The sequence below is a fragment of the Diadema antillarum genome, unplaced genomic scaffold, assembly GCF_040938485.1.
Source record: "Diadema antillarum isolate AM-2024a unplaced genomic scaffold, OU_Dant_1.0 seq00000136_RagTag, whole genome shotgun sequence".
Taxonomy (NCBI): Eukaryota; Metazoa; Echinodermata; class Echinoidea; order Diadematoida; family Diadematidae; genus Diadema; species Diadema antillarum.
In genome coordinates, this window is record NW_027271213.1 from 1178787 (window position 1) to 1204804 (window position 26018).

Sequence of the window (26018 nt, forward strand, 5' to 3'; positions counted from 1 at the left end):
TACAGACATTGTAAGAAGATCCTGTAAGGAAACATAACAACCAATCTGGTGTGGAAGAACATCTGATCCCATGCACTGGTTTCGTTTTCCTGCTGCCTCTTCCTTTTTCTTCTGTCTCTTCTCTTCTACTGGTTATGTTCACATGACATTTGTAATCTTTAATGTTTTATACTTCAATGATTAGCTTGTAGTTTTTAAGGACAAGTTCACCTTCATAGACATGTGGGTTGAGTGAATGCAGCAATATTAGTAGAACACATCAGTGAGAGTTTGAGCAAAATCGGACAATCCGTTAAAAAGTTATGAATTTTTGAACTTTCTGCTCAGTTTAGGCTGGGTGAAAAGACTACTGTAGCTTGTGATGTCACATGAGTACAACGATATAAAGAAAGAATAAAGAAAATTCAACATATTTCCATTTTTCTCGCATAACAAAAGAACACTCAAGTTCCCTCTTTCAGAAGGCAGGGGGAATAATATAACCCTTAACATACGTCAGTAGCAAGTCGAAGAAATGTGCACTTTATTCAAAAAGTAAAGTTTTGTGAAATTCTCTTTTTATTTTCCTTATATAGTTGTACGCATGTGACATCATACACTGTAGTAGTCTTCTCTTCCAGCAGTGACTGCGCAGATGCTTAAAATATTCGCAACTTTTGAACGGATTATCCAATTTTCCTCAAACTTTCAGTGATGTGTTCTACTAATATTGCTGCATTCTCTCAATCCTTATGTATATGAAGGTGGACTTGTCCTTTAAAGGGATGGTGTAGTCTTAGTGGAGATGAAGATTGGGCTTTTAACTTTTTACGAGATACTAAGAAACCACTTATTAAATAATACAGAGCATTCCATTCTAAGAGGAATTCAAAGTTTATATGATGAAAATCGGTTTTGGACTGGCTGAGACATCCAAAAACATAGTAAAACAAAGCAATCCTAATAAAAGGTGGGTCCCACCTTTTATTAAGATTGCTTTATTTTGGATATCTCAGTCATTTCAAAGCCAATTTTCATCAAATAAATGTTGAATCCCTCTTGGAATTACACGCTCTTTCATATTTCATATGAGGTTTCTCACTATCTCACCAAAAAACGTTGGAAATCTGAAGTTAGCCCTCAGTTAAAACTATACGATCCCTTTAAACTATGACACATGTCCACTTGACACTTAATCTTAGAGATCAAATTTTTGAGCGAGAATCCTACTGGATGATTGAACCAAGGAATCGGTTGAAATACATACAAGCTCTGCTAGCGATAAAGCAGAAAATGTGCGACAATACAGTTGTGTACAACACGCACAAGAAGTTGACCCAGAAGCTGAGGGGGAATAGGGTTAATGGAGAGGTCATGATAAACATGCCGACTTTTGAGTTCATAGAGAATCGTGTCCACATGATGCTAAACTACAAGTGGGGACCCCCCGTGGCTTGTGGATAAGCCCTAAGATGTCTTGTGGTTCTAATCATTGACTAATCTGCATGACTGCTAACTTTCAAGTGTGTCTAAAACTACGAGTTGATCATCAAAGATTGAAACTTTGAGCTAAACTTTAAGTTTAGGACTGTCATGTGAACGTAATCGTAGTCAAAAGTGCCAGGAGCCCCTCCCAGCCCACCCCCTTACCCAAGCCACTTGTCTGGCCACTTACGACGCCCCTTGGCGGGTTTCGTCTCATGGCTCTACAATTTACATGCAAATGGTAGATTTCTGCCCAAGATGACTGACTGGCTGAGAGACAAAATGGGTCACCCACCGCCTGTGTGTAATTGCCACACATATCCATCCTTGGGTGGGGGGGGGGGAGGGGGGTCTAGGAGTCAAATTATGTGCAGGCACACGCACACACACACGCACACACACACACACACACACACATTTATCATCGCAAGTTTCTCGTTGAGAATTGGCAAATTGTTGTCATTTATTTTCTTGGTTTTGACTTGTACATGTATGTAGCTCAACCAGCCTTTGCAGAGTAGGGTAAGGTCTTTGGCATGGGATTAGGTGTTTTGATTAGTTCTGTATTTTGGACACCAAAAAAAAAAAAATTGTGCATTTCAGCCAAATCTAAGTTCCGTATCAGAAGCGACCTAAGTTGACGAGAAAACTTCTTCATTAAGGACCCTTCACATGTATATTTGGTGACTTGTATGCTGCGTGTGGGGGGAGGGCAATGTGCATTGTACTGCAGTGCTGAAACATGTGTACCGGTATAGGCCTATACCGTGTAAATTGAGGAATATTGCGTACTGCTACTTCTCATTTTCATGCTGGTTGATCTGTCACTACCTTGCAATGTCATTGCATTACAACATTAGAAAGGATGTGTATGACAGCACACACCATGATGTTACATGAATATTCAGGATTCTTTCTAGGAGTACTTTACCTTTTAATTGGGATGTGCTTTAGTTGATTTTCTTTATGTGTGGTCATCATTGGTCAAGACTTTGATGGTAAGGATGTCTCTTGAGTTGAGAGGATTGTACTTATCAAGGCTTTGTGTTACATCTGGAGGATTGGGCACTCAGATTGGCATTTGCTGTTCAGCCAATAATAATTCATGACAATCATTGTAGCACGAGCCATATCCAGTCCAAGAATCATGCATCAATGTATTTGGTTGAGCCACATTAGCGTTTTTCTCTGAGAGTAGTCACGAATGTACATACGTACTGTATCGGCTCACGACCTATGTGCAATATACAGCAGTCCTGCATCTTGCATGTTTGCATCGCGCACCTCCTTCGTCCTTTAGAGCAAGCCAGGAATATATACAGCCCATGAAATATACACAGATGCAAAGCAAATAGCAGCCCTTTGCTCTTCACAGCCAATTGACCACACTGCCCGAGCAAGCAAGCTGTGCGCTTCATTTATTTCCCAACGTTCAGGTGAGCTGCAGCTAGCTTTCCGCGAAGCATTAGCAAACGAGGAAGCTCCCCAGAGGAGGATGATGACTGCCGATTGTCGAATCGGGGATGTGGGACAAATCAATATCATATTCATAATTGTTATTGCCTGTTTACCAAGCCCAAGGGCTGCTGAAAACCAGTGAGGGCAGCATGCAGATATTTGGTGACCCCTCCGAACCTCGGGGGTTCACTCATGCAGCCAAATGGGTTTTTCAAAGTGTGCTGGCCCCTTTGGAGTAATGAATTAAATTCTCTGACAGTAGATAGAATACTAATTTGATTTCAACACAGGAAGTATTCATACAGTATTATGCAAAGATCTGTCAAATAACATTTGATTACCAAGTATCAAGTAACGACATAGGCCTACATGTCAATATGTAAGCTTTTTCTTCTAAGCTATCTTTCAACGAGCTCACTTTTGGCAATCAAACTTTCCTCAGTTTTTAGAGTTCTGACTTTTCATTTTCTCCCTAAACTCAATTATTCCAGACTGAGCTCCTTGCTTTTCCTGTTCAAATGTCAATTTCTGAGAAGGGCATCTTTTACAGTAAGAACCTTGAAGATGCAGAAATGTCATATAAATCCACCTTGAAAGTCAAGAGTTCTGATGCTATGATATGCTTACACCATGTTCCCCACGGCCACAGCAACCCCACTTGCACCCCCTCCCCTCCCCCCCCCCCCCCCCCCCCCCGAAAAGTAGTGTGCCATGGGTAGGTGGAGTACATGTACACTCTTCCTTTTTTCCCCCCTCTGTATTCTAGTCTTGTTCGTTCCAGACCTCGCTTCAGTGAACACATAGTTATCAGACGCCATTCTCACAGCGTCTGATCAGGCTAGACTACACATACATGTATTTCCCGTTGCATCCCACTTCTGACTGCCTCCAAGTTTTGTTATGGATGGTTACATTGTACATGCTGTCACGTTCTGTTGCGTTCACCCCGGTATATTACGGCCTGCTAGATTTCTCATCAGCACCAGGACTGCCGTGGCAAATTTTTTCGATGTCATCCATGGCAATCACAGCCTGTCATGTTAGTCCATCCCGAAATGCAGTGTGCAGTTGTTAGGTGGTATACATGTACTCTTCCTTTTATTCCCCCCCCCCCCCCTCCGTATTCTAGTCTTGTTACCATGGAAATTTCATATTCAGCCCAATATTTTATTCTTTTGTGATTAGAATCTACAAATGCATGTATGTGACCCTGCACCTCAAAACAAACAAAAAGTCGCCAGATATGAATTTTTAGTTAAGACCATATTCTGAAAGAGCAGACTTTAAGCTTTAAGAATATGTATAACTCAAATCAAATGGACTCTCCTAACCTATCTAAATATTGGAAAGAAAGCACAAACTCAGGAAAAGTGTGAACTGAGAAAAGAGGCTCTGAAGTACAGTGTCTATACCAGACCGTGCTGGCTGTGCGATGAATGGGACACAAAACAGGAAGTAAACCACCAGAGTAACAACAATGAAGGGATTATCTGATTGAACTGAAATTAAGCATGCCTCATTAACACATTCTGTCCATAATTAATGCCAACTTTCAAAGCAGTAGCACTATCTTTTCAAAAGTTATTAGAGTTGAAAGTGAAGAGTGTTGACAAGGTTTTTCAGAAATGAAAAAGGGATTCTAAAGACACACCTTATCACACTATTGTTCCAAAAATGTTCGAGATAAACTGCTAAAAAACCCACTTTCCTGCCCGTTTTATGATACCAAATTTTAGCATAATGTAAAAGAAGACCCGCTCTTTCAGAAAATATGAAAAAGTCAAGTTTGGCTAGGTTGACCCATTTCACCTATTCTCAGTCCTCGCGCTAAATCAGTGTGTGCGACTTTGTGTTCGTTTTGAGGTGCACGGTCACATATGTGTAACATGTTACGAGCTGATGTAAGATGCAAAGCCTTATGCTATGACTAGCATTTAACGTGACTATTTTTGGGTTGTTTCCTCAAGTTTTAACCTGGACTTGAAAGAACTGTGTAATTGTGACAAAAGGTTCTGCAAAATGCACAGAATGTCACTCTAAATAACTAGGTTTTCATGTTTTTTATTTCCATCGTCTTGGGGCCATTGAGAAGAGAATCAATGCCAGCTGGAGTGCGATCGCCGGCAAATGTTTACATGACTAATAAGCTTGAGAATGGGTGCCATCGAAAATGCACTTAATGCAGTCATGCCCACACAAAATATCATTCCTGCACCCGGGAATTGGCGTGGAGTGTTTGCTCAGTGCAGATTGGTAATAACAGCCAATCTCCTAATACTGCAACCTCCCCTATCAACCCCCCCCCCCCACCACCACCATTCTTGAAATATGATGTAAATTCAAGCATACCAATCTATATGCAGATTTTAGATTGTTTGATATTGGCACATGCATGCTTGTAGAAGAGAATTGGACTGCTGTCAGCCTTCTTCTACAGTTCCTACTAATTTCCATAATTTTGATTTCTTCTGTCACAGTCAGTACCATGGAGATATACAGATCATTTTTATGGTGATCGCAGACGGTGGCCACAAATTGCCTCGGTTAATCAATCAATCAAATTTTTACAGAGCTGAACAACGGGTAGGGAAAGGAACCTACAGTGTACAAGTGTATAGGTTTTGGTAGGGCTGCGCTCATTGCTCCCTGTCTAAAACAGGGTCAGAGGTCACCCTTGCCAGTAATGCTAATGAAGCAGTAATTTAGTTGTTACTGAACATATTTCATTCAACCATGATGCACAGGCCTTTGGCGTGCTTAGTCATTTCTACATTGTAGGTCCCTTTAGTTTTATAGTGATGCTGCCCTCTGTGTTCCATAAACATTTCTGTTCTACTTTCATTGTTATCATTATCGTCATTATTATTTATATTCCTTTTTTTTTAAATCATAAGATGCAAAAGGGAGGAATGTTCATGTATGATAAGTCTGCGGCACACAGCTGTTGTAATGCATGACAAATTGATAGCGGCAAGTTGATTAGCTACAATCCGTCAGTGCTGGAAGACAAGGCATAGAAATCCATACATTTGAAAGACCGAAAGTATTTGCATTGCAATTGTGCATTCAATATTTCCTACAAATTAAATTTTGGAAGGCCTCGCTAGAGTTGTGTGACATTCATTTTTTGGGGGGGGATGGTATAGAATTTATTAGTTTTGCTTGTGTGTTATTCATCTGAGTAGTTCAGTCTAGGATAAACCCTCTTTGGTCTGGCTCCTTGGGTACAGTGTGCTGCTTTTATGAAGACCATGCATAAATACATCAATATGTTTAAGATTTCTTTGTACTGTACATACCTTAAGGACCCTGTGCCTAATAGGCGTTTTCACATCAGCCCGATGTTTTGAAATAGCGTGGTATTTTCTGACTTGGGAAATTAACCCGATAACGAAATAGCGCGCTATTTGATAATATGAACACAAATTAGCGCGCTAATTGTATCGCTCTGATCCAACTCGGGAAATTTCTGAAATAGCGGGATAGTAGCACGCTATTTGATAATGTGAAAACGAATCGAGAAATTAGCGCAATGCATCCCATCATGCCTAGCATGTGTGACCCGATCAAGGCAAACTGCACACAAATCATGAGGAATTTTTGAGAGGGCACACACATTTCTGATGCTGTTTGCACATACTCAGCTGTCGAATTAGCTCGAAAAAAATTCGGGCTAATTCTCTTCGGGCTGATGTGAATAAGAAATGAAATAGCGCTCTAATTCGCAATCACGAAAAATATCTCGAGCTTGGATTTTTATCGGGCTGATGTGAAAACGCCTAATGTCATTGTGCATGTTTCCTTTTCTTGAGAAAAAAGAAAATACATGTTGTGAAAGTAATAGTAGCTCTTCTTTGGAAGCTAAAATTTGTGAGGGATAGATAAATGGCACCTACAAATATTGACATCACAAGTACCAATTTCTGTTGAATTCCTGTGATGTTCATACATTTCATATTTTAATGTCCAGTGCATCGTTCTGCAATTTTCGGGAACACTACATGTCCAGCATTAACTCTTTATGTGCCACGTTCGCACGTCCGGCTCAGTCGACGGCGTGCCAACTTCGCGTATTCTGCTCAACAAACAAAGCCACCAAAACCGATCGATAAATCGCTAATCCCGCGGTACAATCAAAGAGTTTCTCGCGCTTCTGTTCCTCTCACATACGGCTTGCATTCTATGTGGTGATTGATTATCAGGCGGTGTTCTCAGCTAGATTTGCGTGTACATTCTAAGTTTCTGTCACTATTTTATATGCAAAAGTCATGCCTTTACAGTAATGTAGCAACTGGTAATTCAAAAGAAAAATTGAAAATAGAATTGTTATACATTGTACATAGAAACAAAGTTTGACATTCCCCTAACTTTGCTCACTATTATGTCCAGCTTAACAGAAATTTGTAGAAGTTATACAAATGGAAAAACAGAATTCTTTCTCAAAGCGTGACTACCTTCGTGTCTCAGAATAACGTGGCACACAGGGGGTTTCCACCATGGCACATAAAGAGTTAAAAAAGAAGAAGAAAAAAAAATTTCTCATGATGCTTTTTGACCCGTGTAGAACTCAGTGGCATTTATTTCAGTCACCACTGGTAATGCCCTTGGCAGCGAGTTGTGTACATTTTTTGTTCATAATTTCAAATTATGAACAATATTCAAGGATGAAATATGAAAAATTGCTATAATCTGTAAAATATTTTATAGGCCCCCATAGATCAACATTTTCAGAAGTCGCAAACATTGGTTGAACATTCAAAGCCGTATTTACCCAAAGAAAAAAAGTTTTAGTGTTTTTAGATCTGAAGTGAATACTGGAAGAAAAGTAAAAGATCATTTTAGATCAGTGGTCTGACCAAAGTTTGGTAGATTTGAAGAAAGTTATGATAGTTTAAATATCAGTGAGTCCAGGATGCTAGGACATAGTATGTACAATATACATTGTATTGTACCACTCTGCGTTAGTGCATGATGCAGCAGGTTGTTGTTTTTGTTGTTGTTTTAGGTTTTATTTGGGGGGGGGATGGGGAGGGGTAGACATCTTTATGGAATGCATTCTTATTCTTAGATGCATTTTCTTTTGTGGATCATCTGTGGGACTATGAATGTTAAGACCACAAATCAAATTGTTTCAAAGAGCACAGATGAAATTTGTGTAACTCATCTTGGGGCTTTTGGGTGAGGAACATTTTTGTTTTCTCTCCCTAGCAATGTACAAACACCACCTTGTAAATCCATGGAGTGCCATGCGATAAAGGAAGCTAACAGGTGAATGATATTTTGTGAAAAACATTCACTTCACTCTCCACTCATGTAAGGGGAGCTTTACCCAGGGGATTCCTACATGTACATTTCTGCTGATTGATTTACATTCGTTCTAATTTGATCAACTCCCGGCTTGCATTCCAGAGGTGCGCTGTACTGAGTATGTGCTATACACGTATGCTATGCATGCGCTGCGGGGTTGTTGAGGATGTCTGCGTAGAATCTGCAATTAAGGCGACACCCAATTTCTTGCCGCCTCCCACAACCCCCTCCTAGATCTCAATTAATCCAGTGGAACATGCTCCGTGTACTTTACACATGTTACCTCGTTTCTTATCTCCTTTCTTCTTTGATTCCACCCCTTCCCCTCTCCCCTCCTCCCCTACCAAGTTCCGCATCTCATCTCGTCTATTACCGTCTCCGTACACGGCTAATTGCCTGACGTGACGTGCTTCCAACAAATCTGTAATCTTCAGTCTGTAGATTGTGGAAGTTGACAGTGCATAGATGCTGTGCACAGCATTCTTGCATTGTGTTTCCTGAATTAACGAGATGGGCACATTGTTTCAGTTTCCCCTCACATTAAACCTCCCCAGTAAAGGGACGGTATAGCTTTGGTTGTGATGGGGCACTCAGATATTAACTTTTTACGAGATGATTAGATACCACTATTATAAATGAAATATTGAAGAGCATACAATTCTAAGAAGAATTCAAAGTTTGTTTGATGAAAATAGGTTTTGAAATGGCAGAGATATCCAAAAACAAAGTAAAACAAAGTAGTCCTAATAAAAGCTTTGACCCACTTATTATAAGGATCTCTTTCCCTTTTTTAACTGTTTTTCTTTCATTTTTTTTTTCATTTGAGCTTTAATAGCAGCTAAAACTGCCTTTTTCCACTTCAGACATTAGTAACCCTAGAAATTTTCACTGTACATTAATTTTCGCATATTTCACGCTACATCTGGCTCGTGCGTATTCTAAAACCGGCGAAAATATCCTCACAATTTTCTCTGCATACTGTGAATGGGTTGACAATTGCACAGCGCAAATTCAACAACCCGCGAATATGTTTTTGAGCCGCTCAGTGCGAAAAATTAATCACGCGAAAATATTGACATTTACAGGAAGGATTTTGTTGTGGAGGATAGAAGCTATGTTAAAGCAGCAGTTCATTAAATATTGATGTATGAGATTTGACAAGCAATAAGAAAATTATAAAATTAATGTTCCAATATAGATACAACATGATGTAGTATTTTATGGGTAGTCATAAAATAGTGTCTCTCTCAAAGAAATGTATTTCGATGCAGACTGAAGCAGTGTTCTGAGTGCTCGTCTGTACACAGTACACCTACATAGTTCACTGAATTCAGTAATTACGGCTTTGGCCATTAGAACAGGTCCCTTATGAAATCGACGAGCATTTCAGCAGTAAAAAGCGCGCCCAGGTGATAACGTTTTACCCTCTCCCTTGAGCCCTCATCCTATCCTTTGTTCTGCCCGTTGCAGATTCAATTTGCCTTTCGGCACCGGTCAAGAGAGAATCCAATAATAGCAGCTCAGAAGCCACAGAGCCACATCGCAAGAGAGATAGGTAGATAGATGGAGGGGAAAGAGAAGGAAAAAACAGAGAGATGGAAGCAAATTCCTCATCGTTTTAGAAAGAAGGAGAAAAAAGTGCATCGCAGAATAGAATTCTGACCGACAATTTGGAGTGGCGGTGATGTTCGTTGGTTCATTTGTAGAGAATTTAAGGTGTGTTTATCTAAAAAATTTCTGAGGCAGAATCACAATCCTAAACATGTTTGAGGCCTTTTCAGGGGTTAGATAAACACGACTTTGTTTTCAAACACGTTTGGAAACACGGATTTGAAACATGTTTGAGACCACGATAGCCTTTCTGCAAGTATATAAATATAATGCCGTTTCGAAATGCATCTATATCTCAAAGTCAAATCCCAGCTGTTTCTAGGTGTGTTCTCTGCCCATTATTGTGTCTGAATGATGAGGCATGTTTGGTGGTATGCAGGTGACCTTTACTTCCCAGGTCAAACAGCGCAAAGGAGCTGCGCAGTGACAATGCTCAAATCGTGATTGTATGATGGTTAGATAAACGCGGCACCCCGAGAATCGCGTTTCAAAACATGTTTGCAAACATCATTCCAAACGCGTTGGAAACATGATTCTCTCTCTCAAGTTAGATAAACGCAGCCTTTGTCAGTTCTCAGTCGTTGTAGGCAGCTGCTCTCTGTACCTGGCCTTTCCAGCAGTTAGATGTAAAGAGTTTTATCACAAAACTTTGTAAGCACCATTTTTTAACATTTTAAAGTAAATCTATCAGATACAGCAAACTAAAACTTTTCCTTTGATAACTCGCCTGTTTCATCTAACAGGGAATATTCTTGTAGTTATGACTAAGAATATCCCATATTTCCTTGTTTTTTAGTAGCTTCAAAGACCCAGTAGCCTGGGGATTCATGGAGTGGGGAAGCTGGCCCAGTTCGGATATATTTGAGAATCCCCGTAACAAATAGCGTACAGCTTTATCAGTATCACTGATCTCTACATAAATGCACACACAGCCGCAGAATTTTGACTGGAGTTGCCCATTACTAATGAGCATACGTTTTGATGCACATATTCACTGACCATACCTGTTCGTGGTTTTTGCGTGTACCCCAGTAGGCAACGAATGAATTGGATGACCAGTGACTACCCACACTACCATGTCTGTGTTTGCAACTACCTCAAATTAACGAGAATGGAGTTAATTCGTTCTGTGATCAAAATCTTCATGTGGGTTAATTTATACCAAGGGGAAGTTATGTACAGATGTAACCTTATACGCCATATGTTTACATCTCTATATACCTTCACCGAGGTGTACATTCAGCACCAGGGCTTGTGTAGCAGTCATGCCGTTGGGTCATTGTATAGCCAATATTCCAGGAAGAGTTGAGTTGTGATTGATAGCAAAGATGTGATAAAGATCTCTTACTTGAGAACTTTTAGCAGCGCATAATTGTTGACATTTATGTGATCGTGAAAATTTCCTGCTTCACAATGTCACAAGGCTTGGATTTCTGTTATTGCAATCCTCACTAAAGCCGTCATGAACTGCAAGCTGCATACGATCGTCAACATACGTGTACGATTTCTCATATATGAGAATTTTTTTTTTTCCCCGAAGCGAGGAGGATGTCTTTTTATGTGAGTAATTCATTCTAGTGCACAAAAATATCTTGGGCAGGTGGCATCATACTGAAGTCAATAAGATTTTTTTTCCATTTAAGCGCAGTACGGCATGTTACAATGGACATTCAGAAAGGCAGGAATAGTTATGGGTTTGTCAGACTGTATAATATGTGCTACATGCGTATTTGTCACTTCAGTTATGCACCGGGAGGTCATATCTTCACCTCTAAAACTGATGTTTAAGGGCATTCATGATGAACAAAGGGGTGCAAGATCCTAGTCTGTACCGGCCTCAAAGCATCTTTGAATTTTAGGGTAGGTAAGCTTGTGATTCATGGCAAGAACTCAAGCAAAAAGATATTCTCTAGATTGTTATGATCATCATTGGGTTTCATCAGCTTTTTGTCTGAAATATGAATGCAGCAATTCAGCAGTGGTACTTTAAAGCAAGAAATTTTTGTGGCATGAAATTTTCATGAATTGGAGCCGATGGCCTTTATTTTTATTATTATAATTTTTTTTTTTACAGCATGACAATTTTGAGAATTCCATTTAGATTTCAGTGCATATAATGCAGACAAGAACTTTAGTGTGCATTTTAATATCATGGCTCTTGGCTCTTGCAAAAATTCACGAAATTAAAATGCACACAAACATTTCTGGTTTTAGATATCTAAGGTTCAAAATACCTCTTTTGAATCATTAGTAGTTCAAGAAATCCAATGAATTCAAGGAGACCTCCAGATGATTTTAGACTTATGCATTTGAACATCTATAAATTGGTTATAGTGGATACAGAGTTTCTGAATTTGTAGTGATTTGGATGAATTACAATGCTACATTTCTGGAATATTTGACCGTCTGTGTCATCATTCCTGTTCACTGTGTTATGTTTTGGGGCTTTATTGTATGGGTTCATCTGCTCAAGGACCACAACAAGTTCCACAAAATCTATAAATAGCACTATCACTTTATAAATGTCCTACATGATGTGAAATTATATAAAATTGTCTGAAATGCCCCTTTAAGTCAGTCTTGAAGAAGAGTAAGAGATGAATAATGCATATGGAGTTTCTTTATGTAACACTCATTAGGTACTAGTATTATGTTGTAAGCTTGCCTGGGAGAGGATGAGGGATGAACAGGGGTGGAGATGTTGGAGGAGATCATTCAGAAGACAAGGTACTCCACGATCAGTACCATCAACCTAGAAAAACGGATACAATATCAGTAGACCATTCAAACCACGAGCAGTCAGATGAGATACTATGCTTTTGTCTTGCCAGTTCACACAGAGTGTGAGAGACAAAGCCACTCACTACTACTACTACTACTTCTACTACTACTACTACTACTACTACTACTTCTACTACTACTACTACTACTACTACTACTACTACTACTACTACTACTACTACTACTACTACAACTTAAAGGGGATGGCTAGTAACTGATCAATGGGAATCAGTGGAGGGAATGCTGGGGATGATTGTTCCAATCCTTGTGGGATTCATTTAAGAGTACACTATATATCTATTGTTGTGTAAAAATTATTTGCTTCAGAATGGTCTCATATTCAAGTAATGTGCAGTTCAATGTTTCCAGGTTAGCATGCCTGTACAGTGACGGGGCGATCATTCCCACAAGGATTGGAACAATATTCCCCAGCATTCCCACTAATTCCCACTGATCACTTACTGGCCATCCCCTTTTTTTAAAAAAAAAAGAGTGACATCTTTGGAAGTTGTATGATGACATTATTATGTTTGGGGAGAGTATGAATCCTTTGACCAGGGAATGGAGAATAAAAGAAAGCAGGATCATATTTTCATAAAACAGATTGAAATTTTAGACCAACTGTGAGAGAAAATAATCATTGTTTCTTTAGTAAGTTCAAATCTTTAGTCCTTGGAACAGCATCTGAAACTGCCTTTAGTACAGGATCTAGAATTTCAGAGTTGTTGTTTTTTTAACCAGATGTAGAAAAGTGTTACTACATTGTGATTAGTTTTAATGTGATTGAGCTGTAGAAGTATGAAATATAAGCTGTTCACAACAATGAGGAGTTGAGGCCCAATTGGGCCCAAAGCAGTATGATGTGTTAAAAAAGGAGAATTTGTATGATTTGTTTTTTTTTTAACTAAGACATGCTTGATCAAAGTTTATTAGTGCTTTGAAAGAGTCATCCTTAAGGAGTTGGGATAAACAAACTTAGTATTTTAATTGCACATTCATTCCAAATTTGGGCTCAGAAGAAGGGCCCCAGGGCAGTGCCCCAGAAATCCAAAGCGTTGATTGGTATTCAAAAGGCATCTTAATTCTTCAGATTTTTGTTCTCTCTAGCAGTATCATGAGTGGTATTGTGTGAGAAGGCAAGTTCCAGGGGTAAGCCCATTGATTGTACATGTATGTACAGTAGGGCCTCTGAAGAGGTCTTTACTGATCACACAACCCATCCAGGGGCCACCACAGGGAACTATGAGAAAAGATTTCATTAAGGTTAAATCTATCTTGAAGCTCAGGTGATCTTTTACACCCCCTCCCCCCTCCCACCCAGCTCTTCTTTTTCTATGCCAAGTGTCCACTACAATGCAATATAGCATGAAGGTTAAAGAGCATGCAAAAGAGTGCTCCTGTAATCTGTCGAGTGGAATAGCTCAGTGTCTTCTGACAGCGGGAGGGAACAGCAGTGATGAAAGTGTCAGTGGAGAAGCTAGTAGTTACAGAAGACTGCCTAACAGCAGCATCCTCATCAGACAACCAGATCTTATAATAGGCAATGCATCTTGGGATGGGAATAGGGGCGCCAAAGTGTGCCCTTCCCCACACACTGGCAGGGCTTGACTCCTTCCAGACGTGAACGGTGACGGGTCAGTTGCCCAAATTGATTCCCAGCGCCATGGTCCGATTACAGGTGGAAGGCTGTAACCGGAGTCACGAGCGGGGACCCCTCAAACCTGTCAGCACGAGGGGCGGAGTGCAGGTCACCCAAATTACCTATGTGCCGTGCTATCCAGGCATAGTGGGATTGCGGTTTAACAGAGCGTTCCTCCTTGTAGTGTTGACTCTGTCTTATATGCACAACCCATCCACTGTATAGATCCCAGAATTGTCTCTGGTTTGACTCAAGGTGTTACCGCCATCCCCGTAAGAACAAGGTCATGCACAAATTGGATGAAATGAACAATACTGGATGCAGACTCCCCCTGTTATAGCCCTGAATAGTCTGTCTCAGTATCAGTAGGCGTATAAATCCTTCCTCTTCCACTAATTACACTCAGAGCAATCACCCAGAAAGCAGATAACAGGAAGAGATCAAATTGAAGCAGACTCATTTCTGTCGTAACATATTTGAATTCCTTTCGTTCAAGTGCTTTGGTTTCCTACTCCTATGTCATCCTTTTCATGCTTTTCATCTTCCTTTCTTTATTTTTTCTCTTTGCTCTGTCCTCTTTCTCCATGTGCATCTTTTCTAATAATCTACATAGATTTTTTTTGTTTGTGAATACTGTAGTATTATAATTGATCATTCTTACACCTTTGATCTGGCTATTTATGATATTATATTAAATAACAGATATTCTTATTGATTGTTGCTGTTTTAGTGTGTATTCTTCATATCGTGGACTAAACTTATTATCCTTGCACAGGTTCATCATATAATTGTATATTTATATATGTCTGTGTATATTTGTGTATGTATTATTATGTATTGTTGTAATGTAGTACTGATATTTTATATTTTATTGTATAGATACAGCTGTGCATTCTATGTTACTCTGCAATTCAGCCATTTGGCTGCCATAGCAGTTTTGTGTATGAATAAACCAGACTGAATTGAATTGAAAAGAAAAGGTAATCATTATTGCATTGCTTATGTCAGGTCTCTGTCAAACTTTTGTTCACTTTTTCTCCCTTTCCACAGATCTCAAGAGAGAGGCCTCCATATGTCACATGCTGAAGCACCCACACATTGTAGAGTTGCTGGAAACCTACAGCTCTGATGGACTCCTCTACATGGTGTTTGAGTAGTGAGTCTACCTTTTGTTTTGTTTTGCTTTTTCTTTCTTTTTGTTGAAAGGTAAATGAAACTTAAATATTCTGTGGATGGAGGGATTTGCACCAATATTAGTAGGACACATGCAGTGGAGTTGGGGGAAAACTCGATAGTTTGTCGAAAGTTTTGTGAAGTTTCTTAAAGTTTCGGTGCAGCCCTTGCTGGATGAGGAGACTACTACAGTTCATAATGTCATGCAGGGACAATGATAAGAGGAAGATGAAGAGAAACTTAAACTTATTTTTCATGTTTCTAGTATAATGAAAAAGCACTTAACTTTCACCGCTATCAAAAAGCAGGGAGAATAATGTTACCCTCAATAAATGTCAGTAATGAATGAAGGTAATGTATCCTTTTCATTAAAAGAATTGAATTTTGTGGAATTGTCTGTATATTTTCTTTATAGCCTTGAAAATGCATGATGCCAAGTACTGTAGTGATCTTCTCGTCCAATGATGGTGAAGCCGAAACTTTAACAATTCCTTACTTTTAAAAGGATCGTCCGATTGTCCTCAAACTTTACTGATGTGGTCTGCTAATATTCTTGCATTCACTCTATCCTCATGTATATTTGGGTTTCATTCCGCTTTAAGAAATGTTAATCTGGGACTGAAATGAGAATTCTGTAAGAAAATGAAACACAGCTTTGTTTGTTGTCACATTCTGATTGTAATATATACTTGAGAAAGTGCGTTTAGTATGTTTATCATCTTCTTCAAGCAATTGTGTAGGTTACTATAAGCATTCAAAGAAAAGTTTCTCATTACTATAAATAAGTTTGAGCTAGAATTGGCATACACATGTATGAGTTGTCTAAAGTGGGATCTTGAAAATAGGATGAAGTTTAAAAAGATTTACAACGGAAGGCTTTTGTGTGTTAGGTCATACAAGACGTTTGGTAACAATGGTTATGGTGGCTCACATCTGAGCTGGCTGAATTTTCTCTCTTGTTGATCTGCAAAAATTTTCCATAAAGCATGAAGTCACTGACATCCAGGGTATTTTGCAGTCAACCCCTCTTTCCTGTTGTGGGCTTATGTTCTTTTATCAAATGATCTATTGTGATGACACAGACATTCTGTAATATATACAGAAGTTTTGTTGCCAGGCAACAGAGTACTTCCGCATTTCAGTTCGCCATCGGTGACGAAGACAATTTCAGGAAGATGACAGAGAAGGGGGAGAAAAAGGAAACAAAGGGGAAGAAAAAAGTCTAGCTGAGGGGCCCATCATGTAAAGTGGAATGTGACACCAAAACTCACATATTACTCCTCCATAAAGCTGCATAAGTTTGTCTAGATTTATTTTTGTCGTGGTAAATTTAGCAAACTTTTTAAATGAAAAGATGAGTATATATAGGGATTTTACACTTTGCTTGAAGTTTACCTGCCAAAAGCAGCTTCAGAGGTGAAGTCCAATAGTAAATTTACTTACCTGCCAAAATATCGAAAATCCTTCATAAAATCCATAAAAATTCATGGATCACTACAAAAATTTAATCATCTGTTCCTTGTGTCATTCTCAGTCCTTTCTGTAAGTTTCATCCGAATCTGTTCACAACTTTTTGAGTTATTTTGCACAAGGGCAAACAAACAAACAAGCAAACCAACAAACATACAAACGCCGATGAAAACATAACCTCCTCCCTTGGCAGAGGTAAAAATAGAATGTGGAGAATGTTCCCCGAAAGTAGCAGAACATTTGTCTGTAAATTTAATTGCAAAGGTTCAAATGACAGCTTCATGTACAGTGTACAATGTAGATACATTTTAAAAGAGTGGGCAGGCTCATAAAGCTTGCAATGCAGGGTGAGTTTATGACTTTCATCAAACTGCAGCGATTGTGAGGCAAAGGCAGCAGTAAAAAGCTGCGATGTTGACTTGTAGGTAATGATTTGCAGAGAGGGAAATATTGCACTGTGCAAAGGACTGGAATTAGTGCAGGGGGATATCCATGATTTATGCAGTGATAGCGCATGTGTTATGCACATGGCCTGGCATCTACCAGGTATGCTATAGCCGCAGTACACAGTTTGGGCATTCAACATAAGAAGTATATCTGTTGTGTGAAGTTGTGAAGTGTGGTTAATGCGGCATCTTCCAGACATGACCACAGAATTCCTTGTCAAGCTGCACTCTTACATGAAAGATATGTTTTCACAGTTTTAATAGATTAAAGATCTTTCCAAGTTAGACTTATCACTGTTCCAAAAGAAATCAAGCAAAGTTTTTCCTATTCATGGGAAATACTCTTAATAGTCCATTGGCTTTATTAATGATTACTTAATGTACTCTTTGTTAGTTTGTTTGTACTTAATGTACTCTTTGTTAGTTTGTTTTTGTCTGTGTGTGTGTATGTATATTATGTGTGTATGTGTGTGACGTCCACTGTTTGTCATAGCAGAATTTTATAAAATCACAAAAAAATAAACACCAAAAATATCCTCTTCACGTGTTGTCAGTATTTATATGTTCACCCAACTTTGCTGTATCTTGATTTCAACATCAATTGCCAGTCATTTTACCAAGACTTCACAACTATTTGAAATATATAGATTTTTGTTCTATTGAATTTTCTATTCCAAAGAATCAACAAGCTGACTCTTGTACTCCAAAAAGGCCATTTCAGTTAATGGAATTACATACAATGCATGAATTTAACCAGACTTAATCACTACTAATTCTAGTAGAAGTTTTAAAACAAGATACAAACTTTAGAATGTAAAATTATTTCTAATATATACTTCACAGTGCATTCTTCTGTGTAGTTTATAACATCATCATATGTACACACAGATGAGTAGAACACATGAAAGTGTGCACTCCGCTTTTGGCACATCCGTTCATTATACATCCAAAGAATCTCATTTCAGCATTTGGTATTTACAATGCAATTCTTTTTTTTTTCTCCCTTCTTCCCCCTCCATCCCAATCCCGACTATTCCCACAAGCTGTATCACTGAAGAGGCTGGATTTATCATCCAGACTTTCTTTTTTTTTATGCGCTCCATTCCTGCGAGTAATTCTATTGATGGACAGCGGGCTCTGTAGAAAATAAAGGGCTATTTTTAGGCTGTGCTCGCCTCAACTGGAGTCATAGTCTTGTTGCCACACACACCTAAGCCTCGATTGCCCACTGTGCTCCACTGACCCACACGTTCATTTAAATCCTAGTTAGATATGAAGTTAGTGATGAATACTTCACTACAATTTCTACTTCCTGAGATGTGTATTAATAAGCTGTGTGGCATTGATATAAATGTTTGTCTTTTCTTGACTGCATCAGTAGTTTGTTTGTGGGAATATTTTTCCTGCATTCTACTTTTCACATTTTACAGCATATTTGCATTTGCGACGTTGTTGGGGTTTGATGCATCAAGACTAACAGAAATTCATCAAACTTTTGGTAGGGGTAGTCACCTATTCCATAGTCTGTCTGTCAGACTTTTGTGGGAAATCTCTCAAATTAAGACTCCGAGAGTACTCGCTCAGTTTTCCCTTAGGATGACATAAGACTCTTAGAATGCTCATGTGGTATTCCCATAAGATGACATTCAACTTGCGGTATTTTCTACACTGTGTACCTCACAGAATTACTCACTTATTGCCAGTAAAATGGATGTAGGATGTAAGTGAAATAGAAAGCCACTATTTGTGAAACTGCTATGTGGAAAGAATGTTTTTGCTTGCACAGATGTATGTTTATATTGGAGCATATATCTGAACAGAGTCAGACATAGTTTTCTGTCAAGACCCGTCAGGTGCATGCACACAGGAATTCAATACAATTTTCATCAAAGAAACCAGAGTGTCTACATCAATCAAAAGGACATAAATTGAGAAAGAGTGTTGAGAACTTAGATACAGAAAAGAGAAAGAGATGTTTATACCAAACAAAATATGTCTTTGGTCACTCCATCATGTGTTACTTTACTGAAGTTGAAAAAAAACAGAAGCAAAAGCCGAAAAAAGTGCCAATACTGCTGAATGCATCAGGTCACTGTCATAAAGTAGAATGGACAGCAAAGAAAATGATATTTTGTGTAACTGAAACAATACAACATGGACCCATAACATAAAACCTTTCAGTTTGAAAGGTGTGAGAGTGGATTTTCTTTTGTTTCAAAGCCCAATCAATCTGCATTTGACAGGAATCAAGCAGTTGTATAGATTAATTGTCTTGAGTCATGTTTTCTCGAAATAGGGAAGGTAAAGTTCACTTTAAAATGTCTGTTTGAAGAATAGTTGGTTAACATCAGCTGATCAGATATCTTGATGATGACACCAATGACGTTTATCTCTCATGCTTTTTCCTCCACACCCTCTTCTTCTTTCGTCTATCTTTCATTACTTTTCTCATCAATTTTTGTTCTATTTACTGTCACTCCTATCACTTCTTTGATTTTATCATTTCTTGTCTTGCCTGTCTGTATGTATATCTGTCTGTCTGGTTATATGTTTATATGTATGTATGTATGTATGCACGCATGCATGTATGTATTTATGTCTGTCCATCTTTCTGTCCATCCGTCTTTCTCTCTCCTCTCTCCCTTTAATACCTCGCTATTAATATACAGCATGGAAGGAGCCGACCTGTGTTTTGAGATAGTCAAGAGAGCCAATGCGGGTTTCGTCTACAGTGAAGCAGTAGCGAGGTAAGTTTTAATGCTGTGGGGTACCACATTGTTCCCCTGATGCTCAAGTCTAGTTTTAGAGGGTTATTACCATTAATCCGTATTTCCTGGCTGCTTCTGTTTTGCACCGAGAAATGTCTCACAATTTTAGAGCACATGACACTGTTATTGATATGCCACGACAAGAACAAAGAACAATGTGCTACAAATAACCCCAGAAACATGCAGTATGAAACAATCTCAGTAATTTGCAGATAGAATGCTATATATTTGAACTGTCTTATACTAGTGAGGCAATTAGATTCTCTCTGAACCAATTGACAAAATGTTATCACTTTATTGCGACTACAATATACCATGTGCTTAGGGGTATTTCCTTCAACTAAATTGTCAACTAGGTGCTGAAATGTAAATAGTGAACTGTTACCAGTGGAACATTCAAACTAACACTTTCACCAGGATTTTGTTAGGGAGATATCCATGATGTAACACATTTGTTCTCATGCTTAGTTCGCAGAAAGCATTGTTGTTGTTTGTTTGTTTGTTTGGTTTTTTTTTTGTTGCTGCATACACTATTTTCTTAAAACCGTAAAGCTCCATGTGAAATCTAACAGAGAAACTTATCAAAATATTACAAAATGACCTTTAATATCTCAGTGGTCATTACAAGATTACAAAGTCATAAGTTTCATGTGTGATGGTATAGTTAAAAAACACTAAAACCTCTTGTAATTCTGTAACTTGATTATATTTAAAGCAGAAGTATTAAATCTAACCCATTACATGTTTATCCATAGTATATGTAAGTGTGTGTGAATATGTGCAAGTACATATTATGTATAACATGTATGAATCATATAATTTTTTTTAAAAGCAGGTATCTTGTATTTTTGTATGTTTATGTTTAATATCAATTCATAAAATCCAAGGATACATGGATGGAGAGCCATATATGTACTTCAAAGATGCCATACATCTCAGAAAAACATTGTGATCAGTTTCTCCTCAATTGATATTTTGTTTCCAAACTACACTGCATCCTGCACTATCCTAAGAGTGCGCTGTTAACTTGTCACAGCATAGTACCACAGCTTGTACAGCTCCCACAGTGCCACCACACATCACAGCTCCAATGAGTCAGAGGAGAGGGGGTGGTGGAGTAGTACGGTAAAGGGTTGTCTGTGACTGATGTCTCATCGCGTGGGGGGTGGGTTCCCGCACAACATCAATAGATCGGCAGCCAGGCAATACAGGATGGCTCATTGGCAGCCGGCGCTGCCCTGCTCGCCGCAGTTGGAACATGTACGTGTCAGAGCACGAAACTGGTGTTGACGCGAGCGAACACGAACATGAACACACACACACACACACACACACATACACATACACTCACTCACATCTTGTCGCCATATCACAACTTTTCTAGGGCAGTGTGGCGGCGACAGGGTTCTCTCAAGCCTGCATTGAGATGAAGATGGAAAAACAATCTCTCTCTCTCTCTTTTCCTTCATATGTTTCTCTCTTTTTCTTGATATGTTTCTCTCTCTTTTCCGTGATATGTTTCTCTCTTTTTCTTGATATGCTTCTCTCTTTTTCTTGATATGTTTCTCTTTTTTCCTTGATGTGTTTCTCTCTCTTTTCCTTGATATGTTTCTCTCTTTTTCTTGATATATTTCTCTCTTTTTCTTGATATGTTTCTCTCTCTTTTCCTTGATATGTTTCTCTCTTTTTCTTGATATGGTTCTCTCTTTTCCTTGATGTGTTTCTCTTTCTCTCTCTCACAGATGACATCCGTATGAGCTTTCCAGTCAGTCTCGGGCCGGGCACAAAATTGAAAACTCTTGCAATCTTTCCTATTTTCCTTCAAAGTGGGAAGGGCCTAGGATACTTGATGATGATCATGATAGTTGAGGATGGAGAGAAAATGCATTGCTAATATTGGTGTCGGTTTTAATTTGCAGACGTCTCTAATGTATAAGCAAAATCATTTGACTAATGCATTGTTATGTTAGTGTGATAGTTAAAAGAATACACTGAATGTTTATATATCTACACAAATACTTCAATCTTTAGCTAATCTTTTTTGAAAATGTACTTAGTACTCTTAACCACCTTAATTAAAAAGGGAAATGTTGCAGTGCAGATCACAAAAATCACAAACCAAAGAACAGCTGGTATGATGCTATTTACTTTTCTGTATGATGTATCATCGTCCCATTGTCGAGCCCCTCGGTATCTTGCTCCTTCAAGCTTTTAATATCACAGTAAAATAACATTTCTGGAGATTTGTTCTTGTCAAATAATGGATAATGAGTTCAACTGTGCTAATAAAATGTGCTCGTTAAACCTCAATATTGATCCCAACCCCTCTCTCCCTCTCCCTGCCCCACAATCACATCAGTTCATAACCTACATACTGTTCAGAAGAAGAATAAAAACCAAACAAAACACAGAGTAGCCAGGTCTTCATTGCACTTGGTTCTGAGTAAGCCACTTATCTGGCCGGGCATTCAGACTTTCAACTCATCTCACGTCCTGGCACAAATTGCTTTGATCACCACATGGATTTTTGTAATCCGAGCATGTGTTAAAGGAACGCGTGCCGAGCCTAAATCGTCGAACCATGTGCTGGCAGCAAAATGCTATTTAAATGTCATGGGAGCAGAGTTGTGTAGGAGCATTCGTGCCAGTACGCACTGTTGTATATCAGCCCGGATTAACCCTAAGAGCGCTGAATGTGTAATATCATTCACATTTTTAGAGGTTTGGAAGAGATTCAATGTTGTTGTGCGTACAGTTTCAGAAGAAATGTAAAACTCATTGAGATACTGTAAAAGGGATGTTTTCACATGAATTTTTTTTTTTTACGCTCCACTGAGTAATAAGAATTTTGCATGTTTTTAATAGTTTCTGGTCGCACAAAATGTGCACAAAATTTCCACTTTTACAGTATGATAAAATGATGATCTATATCTACTTTGAAAGTTATGTAGGTAATTAATGTGCCTCCATGAATATTTAAAGATCACAGAGTTAAATCCCAATATCTATTATCAATTTTCACATCAAAGTGCATGAGTTGGAGTTGTTGAGTCGACAGAAATACTTTAGTTTTATCATCTGTCTATCTATTTTGTCACCTCCTATCTCTTTTGATATACCTGTGTATTCCCTGAAAAATTGAGTTCATAACCTTGAAAGCCACCCCCCCCCCCCCCCCATGATTGTACCAGACAATGACACTGAGTGACTCAATGACAGTTTGCCACCACTTGGTGCCACGGCAACCCACAAACCAGAATCTTTGTCTTTGATCTATTGCTGCTCCACTGCAGACAAAAAAACCCTTCTTGTCACCTTCTCTACTTTATGTAATTGGATGGGATCAAAAGTTGTTTAGTGTCAGTCCATTCCACATAGACAAAACCCCATAGAAATGATACCGTAGATCACAAGGGGCACAGTCACTTTTACCTCCTTAAAGGGACTGTACAATACTGGTTGGGTGGAGATTCATGTTTTAAACATTTCTAAGTGAGATAATGAGAAGCATCTTATGAAATATGAAAGAGCATGTGATTTTAAGAAGGATTCAACATTAATTTGACAAAAATTGGTTTTCAAATGGCTGAGATATCAAAAAAAAAATGATAATAATAAAAGGCGACAGGCCATGCCTTTTATTAGGATCCCTCTGTTTCACCTTGTTTTTAGATATCTCAGCCATTTCAAAACTGATTTTCATCAAATAAACTTTTGATACCCCATAGAATTGCATGCTCTTTGACATCTCATAGAGTGGTTTCTGAATATCTCGCAAAACATTAAAAGCTAAATCCTCAGCTCAACCAGAACTATACACAGCCTTTAATGTGTGAAACACTTTTAGCTCTACTACATTGAATCAACATCATAGTTACAAACAAACAAATCATACTTTGTGTTGTTGGCAGTGGTGCTATTGAGGCAAAAAAAAAAAAGGGGGAGGGGGGAAGGAAGATAAAACAATGGATACAGCTCTTCAATACCCATACATCTGTGACTTCATCAAAACACTTTTCATTAGCGTGGTCATGGCCCATCACCCTGTTTCCATTGGCCACAACCTTGGCCTTTTGTGCTTTTGGTTTGATAGTAAGGCCAGTGATGCAAGAACAGTCCTTTACATTAAGAACGGCTATCTGTTTCAATACCAAGAACATTCTGTGTGGCGATCCAAATACGTAGACTTTGGAGGTGAAAGGGCACATACTAGAATACCTAGCCCACATTTTACCTTTCATGAACATCACCCATGCAAATTGGAGAAGCTTCAATCCAATATGTATACCAAATACCCAGAATGGGTTTATGAGCCACGACCTGTGATCAAAAAGACAGTTACAAAGTGCACACAGTGTACATATTGTATGACCTGTGTGTGTCTATTCATAAATCGATCCAGTGTAAATTTATCAAATGCTGTCTATTAAAGCAAGAACCCTCATATTATCACCATATGGTTGCTTTTGTAAATCCTTCCAGAGGAGAAGAGATGATCTGGAGTGGAAAAAAAAGATATTGAATTAAAGTTATCAATCACAGTGGGCTACGATTGGTGAAGTATGACAGCTAGTCTTCCATCAAGACCCGCATACATTATGAATAATTCAATTCTGCCATTCAAATTTGTCCCACTCTTATTCCTTTTGTAACAAACTTCATGCTCACAGATTTCTCCTAAGAATGTTACTACGGTAGTGCCAGTACATATGTCAACCTTAATTCTCAACATAAAGGTACTTGTAAGGAAATTTACCGACTAAAGGAAAGTTTACCCAAGAGATAGAGAGAGGGAGAGAATTATTGGGAGTGACAGCAGTAGAAGACATAAGGCTGTCACTTTGAAACTCTTTTCAAATAGAATGCCAGTGAGTCATGTGCCACACAGTCCCACTGGTGTGTTTGTACGTTTGCAGGGGTCTTGTGACTTGAGGCTGTTCCTTGCGTACTTTAAAACCAGAAACACTTGCGGCATGAAACTTATGCGAATTGCAGCCAGCTGCTGTTTTCACGGCATGAAACTTTCACGAAACGCCACTGGCGTTCAATGCATTGTGCAGACAAAACCTTTTGTGTGCGCTTTAATTTCGCAAATCTTGGCGCTTTGCGAAATTCTCACAAAAATGCAAAAATTTTCTGGTCTTACAGTATATTGCTTATCTGCTCTGTATGAGAATTGCCTCTCATTCAAGTTTGTTTGTTTGTTTGTTTTTTACAAGTGATATTCGGGATTTTTAGGAATCAGCTTCCCAGATCTCTAAGGAAATTAATGCCTACAAATGTACATTCAAGGTAAAAGAAAAGAGATTTAGGCATTTCAAAGGTACAGTTAAGAAGAAATCCATAGCAAATATTGTCGTGATTACTTGAAGAATATCACAATTTTTGATTGACCCACATTCATAAACATAGTGCTGCTTTTATGTCTCATCTTGTTTGTACACAAAGACGCTGACATTCACAAATTACACTTTCTCAATCTATGCCAAACAACTACACCACCAAGGTACTGTACCTCCGAGCAATGAATGAATTAACCTGTTTTGCATCACATTAACTTCTGATGAATACGTACCATACATCATGAAAGGGAGCTACGGAATGGGTACAAAGAAGGGTGATGCAACATTATTTTGCTCCTGCAACAATTACTCTGGTCTTATTTTCTCCAAGGACTCAGGGTTAGGGTTGTGATAGGGTTTTTGGTTCAGTTTGATATGAGGATTAGGGTTATGGTTAGGGTCGTGCTCGTGTGTAGAATTTAAATGTTTGGCTTAAGCGAGCAGATATGTCATGGCAGCAAGTGTCGCAGGAGGAAATGTCATGGCACCCAAAGAAGAGGCTATGTACCTTTATCGTTCTACTTTCTGCTACAGAGAGAATTTCTCTTTTTTTTATCAT

At 38.7% G+C, this 26018-nt stretch overlaps 1 protein-coding gene across 1 annotated transcript in view; it reads left to right on the top strand.

Moving 5' to 3' along the window:
* LOC139727582 (peripheral plasma membrane protein CASK-like) overlaps positions 1 to 26018 on the top strand; it is a 144724-nt gene that overhangs the window by 48118 nt on the left and 70588 nt on the right. The window contains exons 3-4 of the mRNA XM_071638563.1: positions 15311 to 15416; positions 20019 to 20096. Of these exons, the coding sequence (XP_071494664.1) occupies positions 15311 to 15416; positions 20019 to 20096 (184 nt within the window). The remainder of the gene's footprint in view (positions 1 to 15310; positions 15417 to 20018; positions 20097 to 26018) is intronic.